Source organism: Condylostylus longicornis, unplaced genomic scaffold, assembly GCF_029603195.1.
Source record: "Condylostylus longicornis isolate FDR11 unplaced genomic scaffold, ASM2960319v2 ptg000009l, whole genome shotgun sequence".
NCBI lineage: Eukaryota > Metazoa > Arthropoda > Insecta > Diptera > Dolichopodidae > Condylostylus > Condylostylus longicornis.
Window position 1 is genome coordinate 4,240,697 of NW_026577978.1, and position 25,887 is coordinate 4,266,583.

The 25,887-nt window shown below is 25.0% G+C and overlaps 1 protein-coding gene across 1 annotated transcript in view; it reads left to right on the top strand.

The window, feature by feature from the left end:
• LOC129618630 (protein sickie-like) overlaps nucleotides 1-10,702 on the top strand; it is a 152,720-nt gene extending 142,018 nt beyond the window's left edge. Inside the window, exons 3-6 of the mRNA XM_055533488.1 lie at nucleotides 5,774-7,734; nucleotides 7,801-8,056; nucleotides 8,116-8,595; nucleotides 8,700-10,702. Coding sequence (XP_055389463.1) covers nucleotides 5,774-7,734; nucleotides 7,801-8,056; nucleotides 8,116-8,595; nucleotides 8,700-8,819 — 2,817 coding nt within the window. The 3' untranslated portion in view covers nucleotides 8,820-10,702. The remainder of the gene's footprint in view (nucleotides 1-5,773; nucleotides 7,735-7,800; nucleotides 8,057-8,115; nucleotides 8,596-8,699) is intronic.
• Nucleotides 10,703-25,887: the final 15,185 nt, after the last annotated feature.

Sequence of the window (25,887 nt, forward strand, 5' to 3'; positions counted from 1 at the left end):
TAATTATACTGATTACTTATTCTAGAAGTATTTCTATACAATTCAAATATTTAATTTGGAAAATATATACATACTTATTTAAAAATTCAAGTCAAAAATTTTTATAATTAAAATTCTTGTTTGTTCAATGATAATCTTTAAATTTCGAGTACATCTACTTTTATACTTAAAATACTAAACAAAATAAATATCTTTCTTATGATAATATTCAAATTTCAATTCAGAATTTAAAAATCTTCTTTCTGTAAACATTATTTACTCATCTTGAATATAAATAAAAAGTATGTAAAAAGTATATATGTATATATGTATATAGAAATTTATGAAAACAAAAAGAATCTCCAATTAATCATTTTGTTTTTTGATTACACTTCCACCCATACTTTAAATACAAAAAAAAAATAAAATGTTATAAAACTTTCTTTCCATTTTAAGAATATTCAAATCTTAAACAAGAAAAGCAACGGATCAGATCTTTAAATCTGTTTTACATAATGTAAGTTCCTATATACTAAATTATGTACGTATATGAACATGTACTACTTATACCTCTTTATTATAGGTACTCAAAATAAATAAAATAAATATATAGTGGACACAAATTAAATTGGACAGATTTCTACACATTATTCCCTAAGGATTATGAATTGTTATTTGAGGTTTTAAATCTTGCCAACTAGTTAGCTGCTGTCATATTCCTGTACTATATACGATATATAAGCCTATATAGCCTACATATATATTTGCTGTTATATTGTCATCAATTTTCTTTCAAGTAATAATTATTCATATTGAAGATGGAGATCAGTAAAATTATATAAAAGACATCATGACCATAATAAATGATTAATGAATGAATCCAAATGCCATTTTATTCCAATCTAATATGGCAAAGAAAAAAACAAGAAGAAAAATAAAAACAGTTGTTTTTCTTAAATTTTTCTTTTTTTTTGTTATTTGTATAAGTATATTTTATTGTTGCATTTTGTTCTTGAGGGCCCGAAAACATTTTACTTGAACAACATTATTATTATCATCAATTTTACAACTATATATAAATGAGTACCTACTACTATCATATAGAAACACACATTACATACGTACATTATGTTCAGGGTAATTCAACAAAAAATGTCATGTAAATGTTTATTACTGTCTTTTAAACATTCATTATTATTATTATATTTTTTTGGGTTTTTATTTTCCTACATTCTTATACTATCAAGTATAATTTACAGATATTGTTTATATGTTAATTTATGCCGCTAAGAGATTTCTTATATTGTATGTATATTATTGAAACATTGTTGATACTTACTTTGCACGACAGCAATATTCAATATAAATGATAATTTGAGCTTTTATTTTATTTAGCTCTTTTAATTTGAAGTTAATATTATGCTGGTCTTACTGTTTCAATTACATTTGTTCTATAGTGATCTACAACTTTTAATACTGCAACTAAAATATAATTAAAATTTATAATTATTTTTATATTATGTAACGCAAAAATTATTACCTTAAAGTCACAATCCCAAATGCCTAAATGTACTAAATATCTGCTCATCTTTTCCAGATATTGTTTACATTAAGCTAAAATTACAAATAATAGATAATTAAAATATGATTGTTAAAAAATATAGGCAGTACAAACCTTAACTTTAAAAAATATCTATAAATAGTATTGATCTTGTTTCAAATTCTAATTAACTGACATTATGTCGGATTGTGTTTGGCCATTATTACCAAAATTGCGTTGATTTCTTTTCAACAATTTTAACGAACACATTATAACTAATATAGTATTACTTTCCACTCAGTATGAAGTATTGGGGTTGGAATGATCTGGGAGTGGCTATTTGACCTCAATGGTAGTCTCTACAGCAATGTTGCAATTTTTCAGGGGTCTGATTATAGCGCTAATGTATAGTTGGGAGTGCGAATCATACCTTTAGGGACTCCGGTTTCTTACGGGGAAAAAAAAGTATTGGACCTTCCAAAAACCAACACTTTTATAAAATAATTGGATCGTCCATTCATATTATTAATGAATAATGAATAATGAAATTGTTTCAATTCTACCGGCTCTAGTTAGTTAATCTCTTGTATAAATTTTTTTATCCTTGTATTTGGGTTGTTTCTTTTTTGATTTTTTTGAAATTTCCGAGTTTTGTTTATATTCTTAACTCTTTTATTATTGTCTCCTTTTAATTTTTTTTTATTATTTCTCTTATTACTTTCTTATTTGTTTGTTATTATTATTTATAGTTTTCTCTCTTTTCAATTCTTCTATAATCTTTTATATTTATGCCGCTATTTTTTTATTTTGTTTAATTTTTGTTTTGTTTTTCTTAGCATTATGCTTAAGGCTTTTTTAAAATTATTTTTGTTTTTTCAAGATTTGTCATTTTTATTCTTCACAGAAAAATAAAAAATGTCTAAAACAATATACAAAAAAAAAAATAAATAATAAATTATTTTAAAGCTCAATGTCCTCATTTGTTGAGTGCAACGACAATATATATGACAATGATGATTACGATAGATCTAGAGGTTAAAAAGAGAGAGAATTCTTTATTAAACAATAAAGATATTTCGTGAGTTGTAATCAAAATATATAGAAGATTAAAAATTTAACAAAACCAAAGAAATCCAGAAGCAAATACCAGAAGCAAAATAAAATAAATATTAAAAAAATTTAAAAAAACAAAATATAAGAAGAACAACAAAATAAACTGCAACAACTGCACAAGATTAAAAAAACAAAAAAAAAAAGAAAAAAAAAACAATTTTTTTTGACTCACTTTATTTCCTTTCTAAATGACCAACAAATCATATTTATCAAAAATTTTTCAGAGACTCCATTTCAATACTTGGGCTTTATTACATAATTGGTCATTTAATCTTTATACCAGGGAACTCTTATATCCAATCCACAGTATTGAGTACATTGAAAAGTAATAAATTAAAAATTTTTTGATAGCTAATGATGAGTTATTCCATTGTCTTGTCATTGCTAGTAATAAGTTTTTTTTTTTTTTTTGTTACTTCATGTGGAGAACACGTAATGCATGTGTGCATTTCAATTACTTACAATACCAAGTTCGGAAACATTACAAAACATGAGTTAAAATAAAAAAGGAAGAGAAAAGAAAAATTGGATTTTGTGTGTGGTGCAATTTTATTAAAAAATTTATTAAAGAAAATTCAGTGCGGTCGCTAAATTTATCATTAAAAAAGAATCAAACAATTTAATAAAGTAATAAAATAAAAATTTGTTCAAAAATATTAAATAATAAATTTTTTTTTAATAAAATATGAATATGAAAGCCTATATACTACTAATTATACATAAATATACACAGGGTATTGTTGTATTAATATTACCCTCACTTATTTTAGAAAAATAGTAATCCGTCGCTCAAAGCCATTTATGGGATTTTACGACTTTAATTAGGAAAATTTGCGACTTTAAGCAGAATAGCTTATTATTAATAAAAATTTAATTCGTTAAAAAAAAACTTTTTTTCCAACACTATCCCCTCTCAAGATACCACAGCTCGAAATTCGTAAAATTTGAATTTTGACCCAAAACTGCAAATTTTTTCAAATTTTTATAAGTGCAGAGAGCTAACTTTAAATACTATACAATTAAAAAATATAATTATTTTTCTTAAATTAAGCAATTAACCCTTAAATTCGAACATTATGTTAGCACCTCTTTTAGTTTTTTTTTTTATTTCATCCTAAATATATGCAATTATTTGGAATATTTGGGTATATAAATAAAAGTACTTTAAAATGTTTTTAAGACCAATATTTTTACAATTAAAAATTCAATAAAGCTTTTATAATATCCCACAATTAACAGCTCAAGATCAGAAATTTAAGCCACAATATTCATGCATTAATAAATTATGTATGTGACCTTCCTATACATTTAATACGTTATTCAAATACAGATGTACCAATGCATATAAACCAGAAAAATTCGGAAGAAAAATTTTATATACATAAACTAAATTCTTACGTGTATTATGCATTTTACGTGTCTACATGACAACATGATGAACAAACGAAATTTTATTTTTTCGACCGCAAAACTATTGAAATTCCAAAACTAAACCCTAAATTAACATCGGAACACGAAATAAAATTAAAATTAATAATATTTTAACACCATTAAGACGGTATAATATGAATTTATTAAAATATTCTAAAATTCTATACACACCTTTTTCACTATAAGGTTTTACCACATTCATATTAAAAATCCACTAAGTATAAACGTAATCAATCAATTGAGAAAACCAAAAGCAAGCAGAACTTAATTGAAAAAAAAACCAAAAACAAGTTAGAATTGCCAAAAAAACAATATTAATTTCAATTCTTTGAAGAATTCCAAACGAATCACCTCAGTTCATCCAACACAATATAAAAGTTTTACAAAAAAAAGTAAAAACAAAAAATCTTTCGTCAGTGCCACTGCTGCTAATATAGGCTTATAATTTTAGGCGCCAAATGAAATATTTTTTCTTTTAATTTTCAAACGATTCTTTTCGAATCTTCACTTCTGATTTAGCTTTTCAATGATTGATAGAATGAAAAACGAAAAATAAACGGTCCAAAAAAAGAAAAAGAGAAAGAAAAAAAACTTTTTTTTTTTCTTGTTTACCTTTCCACACCTGTTAAAGAAAAGCATTGTAAGCATTGTTTTTTTTTCCTTTTTGGTTTGTTAAAGTTTTTTCTCATTCTTTTTTCCTTATTATTTTTTTTCCTATTCAATATAGTTACAAAGTGCTTAAAAATAATGAAGTACCTTAAAAAAAAAAATTTTTACCACAAGTTAAGCATAATTAAAAAATAATGATTTTCTCGTTATACAATAAAAATAAATACGAGTATTCTGTGTGTTTAATGAATCACTTACCGGAGAGCGAACACACATTTTTTTTTGTTAATTGTTTTCGAAAATTCTTTAAATCATCCAAATGATCGATAACAAAATAGTTACTTAAATAAAAAATTAAAGATAAAGCGATTACTTTTTAATAATCCTATGGTTGCAACCTAAAATTCAAAGTTTTTGACTTTTCTAATCTTTAATAATTGATTGATTGTATATAGCAGCCCTTTGACTGTTTAAAAAAATAAAATATAAAGAGGTCATGATTAGTAAATATAAGAATTTTTTTACGATAATGTTTATACTTAAGTTATACTAGATGATATTGGATTGCAAGGCTTTGAAATTTTCAATATGGAAAAAACTAATATCTTAATAAAAGGCAACACTGATTGGTCTTTCAAAGATCCGAATGATTAGCGTGAGGCAGTTTTCATAAATCAATTAAATATTTTATATTGCTCCACAATTTGTTAAGATTTACTTGGTTTTGATCCGACAAATTAATTTCTCCCGGATTTTAAGTTCGAATCATAACAACTACCTATACCCCTACTTTTATCACTGTAAAATTGCTGTTTCATACCCGTAATATTTATATTAAATAACTTTTAAATGATTTTTAAAATTATTAGTTTGATGTGTAATAAAAGTATTTTGCTACCGCCTCTTCGAAAACCTTTTAATTAATATAAATTATAGTATAATGATTATGCAAATTTATAATGTTTTATTACATTGTAAACATACCAAAGAATACACCAATACATATTGTGTAACAAAAACAAATTAATTATTAACTTAAATATTAATATATTATACGAATTTCAATCATTTTAATTCAATTATATTAATTTCCTTTTTCAGGCACATGTTGTCGCTGCATTCGAGCAAAGTCTTTCAAATATGACACAACGTCTTCAACAGCTGACTGCAACTGCTGAACGTAAAGATGGCGAATTAACTGATATGCGTCAAACTATAGAACTATTACGTAAACAATCAATTCAAGCCGGTTTAACAACAGCTCATATGCAAAGTATGGGTGTACAACAAGCAAATGTAACATCAACTAATTTACAAAATCAACAACAACAGAAACATCAACATCAAAATAAACATACACATGGTACAAATCAATCAATTCCAAATGGTAGCCCAAAACATATAAATGGTACATCAAAAACTGTTAATGGTAATGCTGTTCAAAATGCTCACGGAACACCGAATTCTTCACCATCGAATCTACCTAGTATGCAACGACATCATAGTTCAGATTCTATGTGTTCTTTAAATTCTCTTAGTTCAGGAGGATGTTCTGTACAAGATAAGAAAAAGAAAAAAGGTTGGCTTCGTAGTTCATTTACAAAAGCATTTTCAAGAAATGCTAAAATATCTAAAACAAGTAGACATGTTGCTGAATCACAACAATCAAATCAACAACATAAAAATCATTCGAATCCAAATGAACAAAATAGTCCAAATCATTCAATAAAAGCTAATTCAAAAGAACAACAACAAAACGGACAACAACCAAAGCAACAATTACAGCAACAAGAGCAACAAAATCAAAAAGATAAAAGTAATTTAACAAATTTACCTCCTCCCAGTCCTTCGAAGAATAGTCCACAGAAAACAGTAACTATTATTGAAAATGCCAAACCAGTTGATGCAATTGAATTAGATGGAAATCCAGTTGTAGAAGATCTTAAAAAACAACTTCGTGAAAAAGATTTAGTTTTAACTGATATTCGTTTAGAGGCTTTAAGTTCTGCTTCACAATTAGAGAGCCTCAAGGATACTGTGATGAAAATGCGTGCCGAAATGTTAACTTTAAAACAAAATAATGAACGTTTACAAAAATTAGTAACTAGTCGATCATTAGCTGGAAGTGAAGTATCATTAGGTACTGCTATTAGTCCAAGTGGTTCTATTGGAGAATCAAGACGTTACAGTTTAGCAGATAGTTCAGGTCGTCCACCAATGGAATTACCAAAGAGTTTAGACGAAGAAACCGAAGAAGAAAATATACCACCGGCACCAGCACCTGAACCACCACCTCCGTCTTCCATTAGTCCAACAACACATATAGATTTAACACCACCACCGCCTGCTATCGAAGCACCAAGTCCAACACAATTAAAATCAACCGTCCTTCCATTAGCCATAGAAGATATACCCGATATGACAGACGGTAAAAAAATTTCTATTGCCGTTTATTTAGGTCAACCAGAGTCCTTTTCAAAATATCTAGAAGAAATCTATGAAATTGATAATTATTATGATTGTAATAATGGGCTATCAAAGGAATTAGATGAATCTAGTAACAATAAAGAAAACGGTTTTGAAGTTCGAAAATTTTCAAATGCAAATTTAAATGAAATTGTTATTGCTTATACATATATTTCGGGAAAGACAACATGGCAAAATTTAGATTATATTGTTAGAAAAACATTTAAAGATTATGTAGCTAGAATTGATCCTGGTACGAATTTAGGTTTGAATACCGACTCCATTACATCATACCACTTAGGTGAAGCTAAACGTGGTCCTGAAGTAGGCTTCCCCGAATTACTTCCATGTGGATATATTATTGGAAATGTTAAGACTTTATACATTTGTTTACAAGGTGTTGGTAGTTTGTCTTTTGATAGCTTGATTCCACGTAGCATTGTACATAGATACATCACTTTATTAACTGAACACCGTAGATTAATTTTATGTGGACCTAGTGGAACTGGTAAATCATATTTAGCTAGAAAATTAGCAGAATTTTTAGTTGCAAGATCTGGAAGGTGTAATATTTCTGAAGCTATTGCTACTTTTAAGTAAGTTTTGATTTTTAAACTATTGGTTTTCATTTGATACTAATTGAAATTTAAAACCTCCTATAGTGTTGATCATAAATCATCGAAAGAACTCCGCCAATATTTAAGTCATATTGCTGAACAAGCATCAATGCCAAATGGCGCATCTGAATTGCCCTCTGTGATTATTTTAGATAATTTACATCATGCTTCAGCACTTGGTGATGTCTTTTCATCATTATTAAGTGCGGGCCCAGCTGCCAAATTACCATGCATTATTGGAACAATGTCACAAGCTACCTGTAATACGACAAATCTGCAATTACATCACAATTTCCGATGGGTAAATTTTTTAAATAGAAAAACTAAACTATTGATGCTTAACTTTTTTTTTAATTATAGGTTTTAACTGCAAATCATATGGAACCAGTTAAAGGATTCCTTGGACGTTTTCTTCGACGACGTTTATTTTCATTAGAACTTCAAACCCAAACTCATCAAAATGAATTATCAACAGTTTTGACATGGCTTCCAACAGTATGGCAACATATTAATCGTTTTCTTGAAAATCATAGTAGCAGTGATGTAACAATTGGTCCAAGATTATTCTTGACCTGTCCACTCGATTTAAAAGATTCTCAAGTATGGTTTACAGATATATGGAATTACCATTTAGCTCCGTATCTAGTCGAAGCTGTACGAGAAGGTGTACAATTATATGGTAGACGTGGTGGAGCATGGAATGATCCATCAACATTTATTCGTGATACGTACCCGTGGCAATATGGACCAGATTCGGTACCGCCTTTAAGGCAAATTATGGCAGAAGATGTTGGATTAGAGAGTACTGGAGTTGCAAATCCAGATTCACAAGATCCCTTGGTGAGTTATATCATTTTTATTTTTGGGTTTTTTTATGAAAGATGTTTTTCATATCTTAGAGAATAATATTAATACTTAATACTTATTTTATTCTTCTATTACAGTTAAATATGTTAATGCGTCTTCAAGAAGCAGCAAATTATTCAGAAACACAAGAGCAAGAATCTGATTGTGCTAGTTTAGATTCCAATATAACTCCTGATAGTTCAGCTGGTGCTGAATGAATGAATATTAATAGGAAAAAACATTAATTTTATTAATCTGCAAGAATCAGAAATAAGAAAGACGATCAAAATGAGATTTATTGAAAATTATCATAGAAATTTACTCGTAATTAATACTATTCTATATATTGTGTTCAAAGTAAACTCTTCAGTGTCGAATTTACGTATATACTATAAATGTAAAAGACTTCTTCAATGAAAAATATTAAAATGTCTTCATTTTTCTATATTTAATGAATAATAACCAAATAAGTTGACTTGTAAAACTGCACAAAATTACAAAAAAAACTTGCATTTATTTTTTTTTATATTTAAAGTACGATTTGGAGACTAAAGTAGATTTTTTAAATTTTTACTATTAAAAATTTTAAACTTAACAAATAAATTTGAATAATATTCCAAGCAATTTCTTAAAATTTATTAGTAACAACAGCACTTATTTAGTACGAAAAATTCTTACTCATTCGCATAACTTAGATATTCAACTTGTTATTATTTTGATTATGCTTGTAATTTGCATAGAAGTAAGATACAAATATTCCTAAAACAAGTTTTACATGAAAATTTTAAGTTCTCCCCATATTTTGGACCCAGAGATAGCCAAACTTAAATAGTAAATAAAAGTTGGTCGCAGAAAAATAATATCAAGTAGTAATAGGTTTCCAAAAATTTCTTGATATAAATAGAGTTTAACTCTATTTATTCAAAATGTTGTGCTCAAAAATTTATGTTTTCAGATTCCAACCTATTCGAATCTGACCTAGATTATATGGTAATTATTATGGATAGCAATTAATTCACACAAAATTTATAATATTTATTTAAAAAAAAATTCTTTTAATTTATTCCAAAATTATCTTTTACTATTTTCATTTAAATAATAATTATTTTAAAAAAAAAATTATTTGAAAGAAGTAAAAGAAAAATTTTGAAAAAATAATTTTTTCTTCAAAATTCATGCACATATTGAAAAATATATGTTATGCACGAAATTATTTTAGTATCTAAGATATTTTAGTTTATTACAAAAAAAAACAAAAATTATTATGAATTGATGGGCTACTAATGCAAACAGAAAATAATAATTACTATAAATGTAAAGTAAACAAATACTTACGTGCTATAATGGCAAACTATTGCAAGACCAAGAACAAATCAATTTGGCATATAAGGTATTGTAACGCTTGATGTATCTCAAATTGCAACGAAGAAATCCAATCATAATGAACTATATTCCACATTTCCAGAATTTCCGAAACAAGACAGCTTTTCCCCTGAAAAAAAGAAAGATATCAAATGTAAATTTTTCAGCTTTTAAAGTATATACCTATAATAAAATTGTACAATTATAGCATACTTGTAAAATTTTATAACAAGGTTCAGTTTACAATTTTTATCAGAAAGACCTTTTTAACGGGCAAAATTTTTTTGAAATATTTTTTAACCAAAATATTTATATTTATACAAACAGTTGATAGTCAACTTTTCCCACAAAAAGTGAATAACCCACAAAAAGTAAATTAGGTCAAGGAAATAAAAGTCTCCAATTATTTCTACAGAGTAAGAATTATAAAACTATACAATTTCTTAAATATATTCACAATATTAGTAATTTGTACTTAAGTCAATGTAAAAATATTTCTATTCACATTCAATAATCTTAGATAAATTTTGTAAAAATTAAACAAAACAAAAGTCTCCAAAACATGAAACAAAAAAACCCCAAAACAATTTTATACTAATGCAACATAGATTTTCTTTAAACTTATATAAAAAAAAAAGACTCAAATAAATCAAAAATTTCAATATTCTTTAATTCTGTAAATTATTAAGTATATAAAATGTCAAAAGAACCATAAATTCTACAATAACTTTATGTAACATAATTTATTCTACATAACTCTACATTTTATCAATATACATAATATATAAAAAAGCTTTGTAAATATTCAAACAAACTGCTCTTAAATGTATTTAAAAACAAAATAAAAAAAACAAAATGTAAGCTTTATTCAAAATGAAAATCAACAATTTTTACGCAAAAGTTTTTAAAATCAGAAATAATAAAAAAATTATGATCCTACAATTATAATTAATTACATAAATTAATTAATTATTAAAATCCTATATTAAATTATATATAAAAATTAAAACCTATTCGAATATAATTTTATATTTAGAATTCATTAATAAAATAAAAAATAAATTAAATTAAAAACTAAATATTGTTAAATATTTTTTAATTGATTCTGTTCTAATTAAAAAAAACAAAAATATATATATATTTAACAAAAAATTTTTTAATAATTTATTTAAATTATTGAATAGTTTCCATATTTTTATCTTAGTAAATTCTTTAAAATTTTCATTAAATTACAGAAATTTTTACAGTTAGCACAAGTACAATTTTGGCAGTTAAATAATATAGCTCTTCATTTATAGTTTCTATTAATTAAATAATGAAAATCAAAAACTCTTAATCATCTCATTTTATTTATAATTCGGTTTAATTCTTAATTACATAATAAGATTCTTTTGAAAACGCAGTATGCGTACACATTTTTCAAACTTACGACTAAAAAATTGCCAACAGCTGCAAAAAATTTTTTATTTTACAAATTTTTTAACAGATCTTTAACTAACTGTTATTTTTGAAAATGCAATTCTTATACTAAATTAAAAGTGTCATTATTCTATTTACATAATATGAAAATTAAAATAACGAATTTTTGAAAAAAATTTCATAAATATTATAAATTTTAATATGTTCTTAAAGGAAGTAGAGATAAAATTGTTATCCATTTTGTTTGATAATTAAGCTATTGTAGTTAGAGAATTAAAATGTAAATTCACAGTTGCATGAAATTTCTGAAATGTCTACAATTTTGTAGTTTTCAACAAACCTGAAATTATAATTTTACATTTTTTAAAATACAGTGCTTTACAATTTAAGCAGTTCTTAGTAAACATACACACTGCAACATAGTTCCAACTAAGTTAGAACTGAGTTTTCAAAAGAACCTATATATATAATTAAATATTTCTTTGAACATATGCAAAAAATTGTTTTAAATTGTACTTGGAAACTTCAGTTTCAATATTTTCGAAAACATTTCATTTTAAATCAATTTTATATATTAATAAAATAAATCTGTATAAAAACAAAAGCACAATAATAATTTCATAAAATAATCGCTTATATTCTGTTAGTCGCATCACTTAAGATGAATAGAATATTATTGAAAAATATTTTGATAATTTAATTTATAAAGTTACAAGCCTTTTAAAAAACAACAGTGATGGGTCAAGCGATGCTACAAACAGAACATGGAGCAATAATTAAAAAAAATTTTAATTTTTAAAGAAAATTTCAAACCAATAATTATTAAATAATATAATTATTTTTTTTTATACAAATTAATTATAAAAAATACACCATAGATTATGAAAAGAAAAAATAAATTAACTTAAAATAATTAGACAAAAAAAAAACTTAATATTAAACATTTAATATTAAAAAATATGTAAAAATTAAGAACAATAATAAAATTTTTTAACACAAAATATTAACACAATAAAACAAAATTTAAAAATATTAAAAATTTCTACTTGCTATATACGAAAAATAAAACTAATAAATTAAAAAAAAAATAATAAAATAATTAATAAAAATTGCGACAAGTTTGTTTCTTTTTTTTTATATATCGAAAATTAATTTAAAAAAAAAGTAGAAATATAAAAAGTAAAATTAAAAAAAATAAAATTATTATAATAATTATTAATATTATTTCATTTTAATTATTATTATTTTATTAATTAAATAAAGAAAAAATCAAAGCAACAATTTTATATATAAAACATAAAAAATCTATTAATATTTATATTTAAAAAAAATAAACGGAAGAAAAATAAAAAAAAAAACAGAGTAATTAACAATAGGATTTATTATATGACTATTATTATCTATTATATTAAAAATATATTAATATATTATTAATATTATATTGAAAAATAAAAAAAAAAATACAAGAAAATAATATGAAAAAAAATTTAATACAAAAAACAAAATAAAATAGAAAAAAATGTGAAAAAAAATATGAGAAAAAGAATAAAATATAAAGAAATTATAATGAAAAATTATTTGAATATACGAGACTTTATATATAAAAAAAAAAAAAAGTAAAAAATGAGCTTTTCTTATCTTTGTATTTTATTTTTCAGTTTAAATTTTTTGAACAAAACAATGACACAGTCAAGTTAATCCCAAAGATATTGCGGGCCGTCTATGAATGGCAATTAAGTATTCTTTACATACAGAATTCTATTATACAGTAATTGAACTGGTACACAGTACAAGAAGTGTATAGTTGTAGAAATAGTAAACCTTTACATACAGAATTCTGTTATACAGTAATTGAACTGGTATACAGTACAAGAAGTGTATAACTGTAGAAATAGTAAACCTTTACATACAGAATTTTGTTATACAGTAGTTAAACTGGTACACAGTACAAGAAGTGCATAACTGTAGAAATAGTAAACCTTTACATACAGAATTCTGTTATACAGTAGTTAAACTGGTACACAGTACAAGAAGTGCATAACTGTAGAAATAGTAAACCTTTACATACAGAATTCTGTTATACAGTAATTGAACTGGTACACAATACAAGAAATGTATAACTGTAGAAATAGTAAACCAAAAACTTTGAAATAAAATTAAATCGAAAAATTCAAGCTTAAAAAATTTGAAAATTATTTTTCGTATAAAGTTATCTATCAAATGGAATAAACGAACGTCAACACAAATAAGCGGGTGTATGTATCTACTCATCTCAGCTATATTATTATTTGTTTTACATTTGGAGGATCTTCATTACACATTTGGAATTTTATATAAAGACAGCAGCTAATAAGGAAGACAGCCAATAATTAACTAAAAAAAAAAATAAAATTAAAATTATTCATTTATAATAATTTGAATTTGTTTAATGCCCAAATTAAATATGCAATTTAAATTGAGTTTCTATAACTGTTTAATATGTAGATATAATTTGCTAAAATTTATACAATTTATTGACTTTTATATTTTCATATACATTTTTCTAAATTAACATTTTTAGAACAATATTTTTTTAATAATTTAAGTGTTGCTCTTGTGAAAAGCAACAAATTTGGGTTTTAATTATGTCTTTGAGGCAAAAAATTGTAATTGAAAAATTTTCAAGTTGTATACAAGCAATTTGAAGGAAATTCTTAAGAAATTTTTAACTTTTATTATAAAATATGATTTGGACGCAGTGGAATGGCGATTCTTTTTTTTTTTTTTTTATGAAATGTAATTTAGTTGTCTCTCTTACAACTTTTCAATAAAAATTATATGTTTCTTGCACTATAATTTAATGGCGGTGATAATTATTTTATTTAAATAGAATTTTAAAATTAAATCATTAAAAATGTTTTAAATTACTGGTTCATTATAATCATCTCAACATTGTAGTAGACCAATTTTAGTATAAAAAATTATTCAATCACACACATATTTATGTTAGATTTTGCTTTAGTAGAACGTTATTGGTCCTCTTAGAACGAAATCATAAAATCATTCAACTAAAATTTTAATATTTCATACTGTAGCATTGTTCTATTGTATATTAATTCAAATTTGAACCATAATACATACATTATGTATATTTAACAAGATTGTATGAAATTTAATATCATACAAAATCCAAAGTCCAAAATGAGAAATTTATTTTCAAAGGGAGTATACATGCAGTGAATTAAATCTAATCAAATATCATACAATGTATTTGTTCATGTATATTTTAACACGTTCCTATAACCTCTTAATTGTAATATAAAATTTAAGGCGAATAAAATTCTAATAACATTAAATTTTTTAGATAATAATCAAGAGATTAGAATCAAAATTAAATATTTTCTTATATTACTATGATATTTTTAACAAAAACAAAAATATTAAAAATTTCGCACTTCAGTTGACCATTTTTGTTTGTTTTTTCTCTACTAAAAAATTTAAAATTACAAAATTTATTACAATAATTGCCTAACAACGGTAAGTATTAAAAAGTATTTTTTTGTGAACAACCGGTAAGTGTTAACATTATTTTAAAGTAGATTAATATTATAGATACGGTTACCTTAATCTTGATTAAAGAATATGTCAAACAAAAAAACTATCTAAGAAAAAAAATCTATGCTTCTTGCTGTTACATTAAAAAAAAAAATAACACTAAAAATAAACATTTTATATTTTCAAGATAAACAAAACAACAAGCTGGGGGAAAAATTGAAAATTTACCAAACTATTAACTTTAACAAGAGGTTAAAATTACCTGAACCTTCTTGTTTAATGGTCCATTTAAACGTGATTTCCAATAATAAATAGAAAAAAAAATATATAAAAAATTTACTCTGAATTACGTAATTTTCTCGATTGCAATTCGCATTTTCAATTTCAATTTGAACAGGTTTTGAAAATTGAAAGTCTAATTGCATGTTTGAAATAATTTTATTTTTAATAAATATTTTGGATCAATTATAGGAGTCGACTGCAATTAAATCGATTCGTCTTTAAAAAATCGACACAAAGAAATCAAGGCCATATTCTGGTCTATGGAAGATGATTTCGCCCAATAGGTCTAAATTCTGCCACTATATTACTTTGATAAGTCGTCGATAACAAAGAAATATGTAAATATTTCACAAATATTACTGCAATAGAAATTCCTAATATAGCCATCATCAGCTTAAGTCGACTTGTCTGATAATATAGATTCAAAATCGGCTTCATTCCACAATATTGAGCTCAGTAAAAGAAGATCGAATTCGCATTTTTTTACGATTTCGATTTTCAAAATTTCAAATATTCAAGATTTTCTTAAACTATTTGCAATTTACATTTCTGTCACTCAATTCTTAAGCATTAACAATTCCTAAGCATTAATTTGAAATTTTTCATCCCCGAACATTCAATTCCCCCCAGTTCGGAACGAGAAAATCACTGAAAAGTTTTCAATTTGAAGAAACAAAGAAAACTTTTTTTTTTATTTTTTCCTTTAAATTCAATACTTAAGTATTGTACTTTGGAAAATAAATAAAAATATTGTAAAAACTCGCACAATATAAAATCAAAGAAAATTTTAATTCTCTAAGGGGTTAAAGTTTGATAACCAAACATTTTTTTTTGTTGCTTTTGTTAAGATTTTTTTCATATAGAACATTTTCTTGTATCATGGATTAAGAATATTTGTATACTTACAATAAGCAACACAATAAAATGTACATAAGATATCGGCAGTATCGATATACAATGAAAAATAAGGGGACATTTTCGAATATTATACGAAAAATTGCTTTATAAAATGAGAACAAAACCTCAATATCTAATTTAAAATTTCAAAACAATTCATTTTTTTTTTATATAAGTTACAATTATACAAGTATTATTTAGCTCCCTTTGATAAATAATTCGTTCTGTTTCAAAAGAGTATATGTTGCATAATATTTAAGTATACATAAAACATTCAGAATGCATTAGAATTATATGAACACCTGTACAAGAATATAAAAAACAAAAATTAATTTTAAAATTATTTAAAGGCTGTAAGCGAGTCACGTGTCTATTAAAAGAAACGACAATGAATATTTGTACATTAAAGTCATTAAAAACCAAATAATCTTGTGTCCTCCATAACTCGTGAGTAATCAGAAAATATACTTAAGTACTCTGATTTTATAATTAAAATTTTTGTTTTTATTTTTTTATATGAATTATTGAATTGTTAATAAATTGAATTTTAAATTAAATGCAAGTATGTATGAGGTGCCTTTAGATAGCAGAAGCATCAAAAGAATAGAAGAATCTACACGCAGAAGAAAATATTCCATGTTTTTAGTTTTTAATGAAAGAATGAATGAATAAATTTTTCATTTTTAAGAAAATATCTTTAATAAGCAAAAAAAATGGTAACTGTGTTATAACATAGTATAAAACGATCAAATATTTTCTTATTAAACTACACTCTTACTCAATATCTCAAAAACATATTTTCACAAAAATATTTTTTAACATTGCCGAATGATGTCAACGAGCAACATAGACTTGGTGACATAACACAAATGTCAGTCTAAATTCGATCAAGCTCACCGTGATTTCCTTTTCTTGAAGAAGGGATATTGAATATCTGTGTACAATTCATGTGAACGGGAAAACTCGTGAATAAAGATTACAAATACCTGGAAATTTTATTTAAAGAAAATTTCTGCGGTAGAAGCATGAAGAAACTGAAAATATGTAATCCAATTTGGCAATATTCTAGAGGAATTTCCACTGGCCAAATAAATTCTAGGTAAGAACGACTTCGAGATATTCAATAGTGTTCCAAGCAGATTAAATCAACGAAAACTTATAGTGGCTAAATAGAAAAAAATTGCTCTGATTCTCAACACTTTTCAGGATCTCTATTAATTCATTTAAAATCATTTAATATTGCAGAGATTTATATATGAATTGAGAATTCTCTTGATAGCAATGAATTTATATTGCAATATTCTAAATGCACTCATACATTTCAACAACTTAACGTGAATAAAGTTATAGGTATTATATATCTATAGTTCAATAATCCTTACAATAAATTTGAAGCTAAGAAGGCAACTGTATTACACTCTATATGGACAACATTAAATTTTATAACAACTTCAAATTTTCAATTTCACTTTCTAATTTTTTCTTCTTCATTACAAAAAACAAAAAATATTTTCCCCATACGTACAATTACCAACCTCGACTCCCATAACATGTTGTTCTTCAAATACACAAAATTGAGGGAGAATAATTTTAAAACAAAAAAATCTTGTTTTCAATTATGCGCATTGAAGAAGTAAAAAAGAACAATAAGTAAATAAATTTTTTAGTTAGACATTTTACAAGAACAACAAAAATTTTTTTTTTTTTATTACAGGAAGTTCATCCATCACTATCACCACCATCACCCATAATCATTCATAATCATAGGTATATAATGATGAGTTAACCAGTTAATATCATCAGCATCATCATGCCAATCATGAGTATACTCTTTATATAAACACAAAAATATTCATAGTAATAGAATCTTTTTAACATTGCTATATCATTGCACATTGGACAATGACGATTCAATGTATCGTGTATAGCGTGTCATATACTCTACAGTCGCTATATAAATTGTTATTTTAAAATTGTAATTTTGTAATTTAATGTGGATGTTCTGTTAAAGAATTTCTCAGGCGAAGAAAGTATTAATATTTTCATGATTTCATCATCGTGTTAAACTATTATTAAATGCATAGATTGATTTCATATTATGTATGAGATCTGTATAAAATGTACTTTTATAAATTTTCACCATATTTAATAATAGGGAAATGTAATTTTGATACTGTAGTGAATATTATAATACTGAATGTATACATGTGGATAAGAATATTTTGTATAATACTTAAAAGGTATATAAATTCGGTTTAATTTTAAGATTATATAATTCCTATGAATAAAAATAATGTAGCCCTATATAATTTTGTAATTAATTATTAAAGATAACATTTGATTTGTACATGATTCTGCAGAAGTATTTGATAATAAAGCGTATAACTGTTATACAGTATTCAAAAAAAAATATTGTGATTTTATGACTACTTTAGCAATTCAAGAATAGAAATAAATTATTTTATCTCTTATACCTATAGCACTCAATCCAATTTAATCACAAATAATGGAAATTGATTGAATTTTTAACTATTGGTGAAAAATCAAATTTGTAATCAAATCCAAGTGCTTACGATTCCAGATATTGAATTGAATATATGTATTATGTTGTGACAGTGTTATTTTGCCATTGTATTAATTTCATACTATGTTTTATTGATATTAAATTGCAAAAACATAAAATACGAGAGCTAAATTATCTGGACAGAAATCTAAAGCCGAAAACTACTCAGTATTCAGTCAATAGACGAAGTCGGATAATCAATACCGGAATTTTAAGATTTTCCTTTCGAAAATTAGCATTGTGGTTCGGAACTGAAACTAAAGTCAGTTTTGACTCTGTATTTTCAGGCGAATTTATAATTTAAGAAAATTCGAGTCGGAGTTAGGATCAAAGTTGCAAAATTTTGAAATTGATTCCATAGTCCTGAAACATACATATGTGCAAAGATTTTCTAATATTGAAAAAAAGAAGCAATTTTCTTTTCAGTTCAATTTTCTTTTCCTTCTTCCTTCAGTTCTCCAATTCCATTCATGTTCCTTCGAAATACTACCGGGAAAATAAAATGTGAAAATGAATTTTCAATAATAAATAGAAACTAGTAATTTAATTTTCTAATTCTGAAAAAAAAGTTTCCAATTGATTATATAGTTCCTATTAAAATACATAATCAATAGGTGTGTACATGCAAACATACATATATTATTATTTCCATTCTATAAAATTATTGTGGTTTTCTAAGAAATACAAGTCGATAACCCTCTATAGTCTGTTTCTGTCTTCTATGACTGTCTATAGTCTTCTATATGGGTACAATAATATTGGAACAGAAAAATTCTTTAAAGACAAAAGTGATGAAGTTTTCTCTATAATTCCATTTAATTAAAAACAAAAAATGAGAAAAACAGAAAATTCAATTCCTTTCAAAATATTTTCATTTCTATCAATCATTTAAAAAATATTGTAATGTAAGGTTATGGTTATCATCACATTACGTTCTCACATAATTACAAAATGTCATTTCCTTGACAGTAGCTTTTAATATAAAATGACGTGTAATGCGTTAACTTAGAGCGTATAATAATTTTTATTATTGATTGAATTATAGTGCGTTTCTGTAATTTTATGAGAACTTACAATAATTTTTTTTTAATTTTTTTTTAATTAAAAGTAAAACCAAATCAATCTATCTTTGTAATAATTATTGGCACATGTATGATTGAATATTAGAAAGTTATACGAAATATCGTGTTGTTGTGTGTTGAATCAAAAGTGTAATGTTGGAAAATTAAATTATTTTAATGTTATTTCTAAAAGGCAAAACGGTAAACATGCATTTTCTGGATTTTACCTACAACATTCCATCAAAACCCACCACCCTGACGAATTTAAGAAATTTATGGGTGGTCGATGAAGTGAATCTCCGCCGCAACGAGTGTATGATTACATAGCGTTTCCCTTCTTTCGCGGACCAGAACTGGGCATCTCACCATATAAGGTATACTGAAGTCTCTTTCACTTAACCATAGAATCAACAGTAGCAATAGTTTACTATGCCCAGTTTACAGTACCTCTAAAAGACACCCGTAAGCATTCTCATCCAGTTCTTAGAAATTACAATTATTTTCTTAAAACACTTCTGATGATAGCCTCCCAAAAGACATTTAGCCTATCGAAGCCCCGGAAGATTTTACGATGCTGAGCGGTGCTGAGTACGATCCAATCAAACAAAAATAGCAAACTCCTATCTACAATATTTAACACCTTCTAAAAGATTTCTTTTTTCAATAGATAATATTTAACAAAAAGAAATAAAATTATTTAAATTTTCTTAGAAAATATGCAATTTCTTACAAACGCCGTATAAGAGAAAACCATGATTTCCTTTTCAATTTCCATGAATCACCTTATGATCTGAATTCTTAAAATTTGATTTATTCATGAAATCAGAGAAAATGAATCTACTGAAATTTTAATATTGTATAATATGTGCCCCATATAAGTATGTGTACTTCGTTTCTGAAAAGAATACAAAAGAAAAAATTAAAGTGGTAAAGGAATAACGAAAACCTATAAGATAATTATCACCAAATCATTATAAAAATTTTCATCGTTAGCGTCATCATCAACTATGTAAACAGAAAAGGGAAAAACCACAACTCCCCCCCCAAAAAAAGGTTTATTTATTGTTTGTTGTCGTGACTTGCACTATATAAATAGAAAAGAATTTTTATGCAAAAATAATAAAAGAAAAAACGAAATCTCATCGCAGCTCAACTCTCAAAAAATAAAATTGTTTTTGTTTTTTTATTATTTTTTGTAGCTACTTGGGCTTCCATGTTTTCTTATTATACTCGTAAAATATTAGGTGTTTTGATTTTACTTATGCAATCTTTAATCACACTCTAATAATACGAATTCAATTGTCAGGTTTTCAAAAATAAAATTTATATTTAAGAATAATGAAATTTTAGAATAAATTCTGTATTGTATTAACAAGAAGTTTTTTTAAATCATAGCGTTCATATAGAATACACGACAGAAATTTAAAGAATTTCCATTTGGATCCCGTAGACGTAGAAATGTGTAGACGTGCCAAGATTTTAATTTGATGTTTTTCTTCGGGTACAGTGTTGAAAAAAAATTATACTGTATGGATTTTCTATTTCTTATGGGAATTTGTTAGGAACTGTTGGAAAAGAATTAATGTGTGACATTGATTGGACTTTTTTCAGGAACTTATGCTATGGATTTTCCGAAACCGAAACGGAAACTTCTAAGGCGAAATAAAATATTTTACATTAAAAGAAAATTTTTCGGAAATATTTAATGAAAATTGTTTGCAATTTTTGGAGCAAGTACATTTCCCAACAAACTATAATAAATTTCCAACAAACTACTTGGTACTATTGGAAAATTAGTTGGTACAACTTGGATTAGTAAAGCAAATTCCAAACCTGGTCAATTGGGAAACGATATTATTTTACCTATTTGCAATTATTTAATATTATGCACGTATTGAAATTAATCCGTGCAATTGTTACTATAATTTCAGTACACAAGATCTATATGTATATAGAAATATTATAGAAAAACTAAAGTAAATGGTAGAGTTCATATACTAAACTAAACTATAACTGATTGCCAATTTCTTACATTTTGAAATATTCAAATTTTTTTGCTTTTTATCTTAAAGAGCTTCCATCTTTTTCTTATAAATATCATAGATATTTGAGTATCACATGCATATGAATAAATTCATGCATTAGCACACATATGCACATAACTTAAACATGATCTTCCTTATACAGTTATTTAATTTTTATTATTTTTTCTTATTGTATTTTAATTTTCACCTGGAATCCTTCTTAATAGGTGCAATAAGTAAACATAACTGAAATGTGCTTAAGTTTTTTTTTTTTTGTTCTCTTTTAAATATCAAATGTTAATTTAAGGTTTGAAGAATTTTAATATTTTTTTTCACAGTTTTTTAAATGCATACTTAAGTATGTTTATAGTTATAGTTGATTGCTTTTTGGAAAAAAAATTAGTATTAAATATAAAAAAAACAAAAAAATTGTATCAATTAAAGCAGCTGCTAGGCTATTAATATTTGAGCTGCTGTAATATTTACAAAAGAATTTTAATCAAACATAATATTATTTTTATATGTATATGTATGAGTACCAGAATATATCAAAGGAAAGTCTAAATTTAATATTAATAATCGGAGTATTTAAACTACATTTTGTGTGCACTCTAAACTGGAATCCAAAATGTATGAGGAAAGCTCTCATGCGATCGTTTACACAATATTGTTAAAAGAAATTCACTAATTTTTTGATTTACCTGCTCTTTCATTCAAATATTTCTTCATAAAATGCAAAAACTAAAATGAGAATTAACTAAACAAAAATTTATTAAATCTACTGGCATTTGAACTACATTGCGACAATAACTCGCTCTCAAATAAAGTATATCGCATATTTGCGTTCTGTTAACGTAACGACAATTTATGCTGATGTACTCTCTCTTTAGTGTGACCATCAAGTTATTATAATTTTATATTTAATAGTAATTAAAATTTTTTGGAATTAGTTATTCAAGTAAGACTTTAAAAATAGTTTTTATACATTTGTATGATATGAAGCTCAATTTCTGAATTAAGGCTCCTGCCATCATTGTCATAAAGAAATTAGTTAAAGATGAAATCTATATTTTACTAAAGGAAAAATTAGTGAATCATAACAAGCTTTATAATGCATTTTATTTCAAATGATAACACAGAATTTTTTTCCATTACGACACACAATGGCAATAGATTTTTTAATGATGACTTCAAAAATGAATGATAAATTCACAAAAAAGTGAGTGATAAAAACAATGATGACCGGCAGACGTCAGATTAATAATATTCGAGAAATGTATAAATCGCACTTAAGACATTTCGGCCATAATTCGTAAAAACATTTAATATTTTTTTTTAATTAATTCGTGCGAATAATTGATAAGTTCTTAACGGTATGACAATTGAATCAAAAATTCTTAAAAACTATAACATCAACACTTATAACATGACCTATGAAAATATATCATGTATGTATATTGTGTTTATTCAAATACTGGATTTCTCTGTACATCATCACAAAAATTCATTATCACCAAACTATGAATGCATGCAGCGAAAATGTGGTGAAAAAATTAAAAAAAAAAAAAACAACAACTTCTAAAATTCGTGGTTTCAATATCAAAATTTTAATTTTTTTTTTTATTGACTTTATCCGATCGTCTCGAATTATAATATCAATTCGATCAATGAAAATCATTTATGATGAATATCAAATGTCACGTGCATGTTTGAAAAGAAAAAACCAAAAAAAAAACACATTGTAAGAACAAAATTTTTTTTACATGCACTCAGACTGATCCTACAGGATTTGTATATCATGTATATGATAATGTATGTATATTTATGTACGTACCTGGGTTATTGTAGTATGACATGACAATATACAAATTTGATTCTTGTTTTCGTTAAAAAAAAAATTAAGGTGCCTGCCTGCCTTTATATCTTTGTAGCTTATATGCAAAATAGATAAAATTTTTTTTTCTTTTTCTCTAAAAGTACAGGATGTTGCTATTTAAAATGGTTGGGATAACAAACAGAGAACGACAAGTTTATTGCAATTGTAAATGTATTGAAGAAAGACTGGAGTAGTGAAACACTGGGTTCAAAATTGTATTTTAAATATTGTATAAGTAAGACCAGTTGAATGTCGGCTTACTTTTTGAAAATCTCAAATTTTTCAGCTCGAAAATTTAATTTTTTTTTAATTTCCTTTCTAATTATCAATATAATTATGTATTTTTTTGCAAATTTCCATTACAAAATACCAAAAGAATTAGTAAAAGCAAAATAATTTTAAACAATAACATTTAAATCTTCAAAATCGTAAAAATGGACAGTGTCGAAGAGCAGTGAAACAAAATTAAAACTCTTGAATTCAAAAAAAATACTGTAAAGCATTCAACGTATTTAAAGAAACTTTTGGCACTCTGCCATTTTTTTATCCCAAAATTCAATACTGTGTTATTAGCATTCAAGCTAAGAAATCAGCTACAATTTTAAATGCACCTTGTATCACAAGCTGTAGCAGATGTTTGTTTTAAAATTTACAATTACAACTTTCCAATAAAATTAATTTCTCTTAAACATTAATTAAATTATTTTTTTTTTTTTAAAGTCATGCAAAAAACTTTTTGAATTTTAATTATTCAATATTATAATCATTAAAATAATGATGATCACGGCAAAATTAAAAATAATAACAAAGATGATATTGATTGTAATCGTATATATGATGACAGGAAGATGACATTTTTACACATTTACATAATTACATGATGATGTATGTATGTAAAGAATAATATTGTAAAGAAATCATGCCTACTTTTGATTCGAAGGTGAAATATTTTTGTATGTAGATAAGTAGGTGTAAAAGTATCATGCAAGTATGATTAAATATAAAATGAAAAAGTTAATATTTTTGAATTTAATGGCCATACCCAATAGCAAGTTATATTAAATAAAAATTAGTTTATATTTAATTGGTCAATCAAAGTAGAAATAAAAACAATTAAAAAACTAAAGATTTTACGATCTAATAATTATTTCACAGAATTTTGGTGAGTTCATTTAAATGACAGGAATACACTCAAGCCTACTCTGAACTGAAGTAGTTTTGGAGTAGTAATGAATGCAGTTCTGCATGTCATACAAGAATAAAACTAACCAATATGTATAACTACATAATATCAAAATCGAAAATTTGATGCTTATTTAGAATACGAAGACATCTACCGAATGAAATGTGTGGTTCTCTTTCTCGTATAACTTCTCTTATGTAAAAATATTCCTTGATATCATTAGTATTCCTCGTAACTACCCCTAAATTATGAGCGTTATACACGTACGCTTCTTTATTATGTACACTTCAGCTTCAAATGAATTAAAATGTTATATATATATATATATTATATACATATATACCTAGAACTTGCGTTAAAGCTCTTGGGTCAATCTATTTGTCACACAAAATCTTGTCGATTTGATTTTTGAACACCAATTATCGACTACCGTCTATACTCTTAAAATGGTCTTTTTTATATATTTAAAATTTGCTTTATTTACGTTCATTATAGACGAAATTTCAAACTACACGGATTTTGATACAAAATTACCATCCTATTTTCTAGCAAAACGAATACGTATAGTACACCATCTCTTATCATACGATGACAAAATTCATTAACCTAGAAAAATCCAATCGAAAATTTAATAAAAAGTTTTTTGAAGTTCTAATATAAAAAATAAAGTAAAATTTTTTACCTTAATTTTGAAAACATTTTTAGAATAATTTCTAAGATAAAATTTAAAAAATCGTCCAATTATATTTTATTCGATTCTATCCTCTTAGTAATTTTTTTTTTTAATTAAGTTATTCAAAAATTTAAAATTTTTGAAATTTAAATTTTCACTTATACTCTTATTACTGAGCTCATTTTTACCGGAATTCAATTATCTGTTTTTTATCATATTTTCTAAGCTAATTGGATAATAAATTTTTATTTTTAATTATCAAAAGAATTTCATCATTTGATTTTTTTTTTTAATTATGATAATATTTGTGTTTGGTTTAAAACAATCGAATCGTATATTTCAATAACAGGAAGAAAATCTTATTTTGTTATTTAAGACACAAGTTTTCATTACAATAAAAGAGATTAGATAT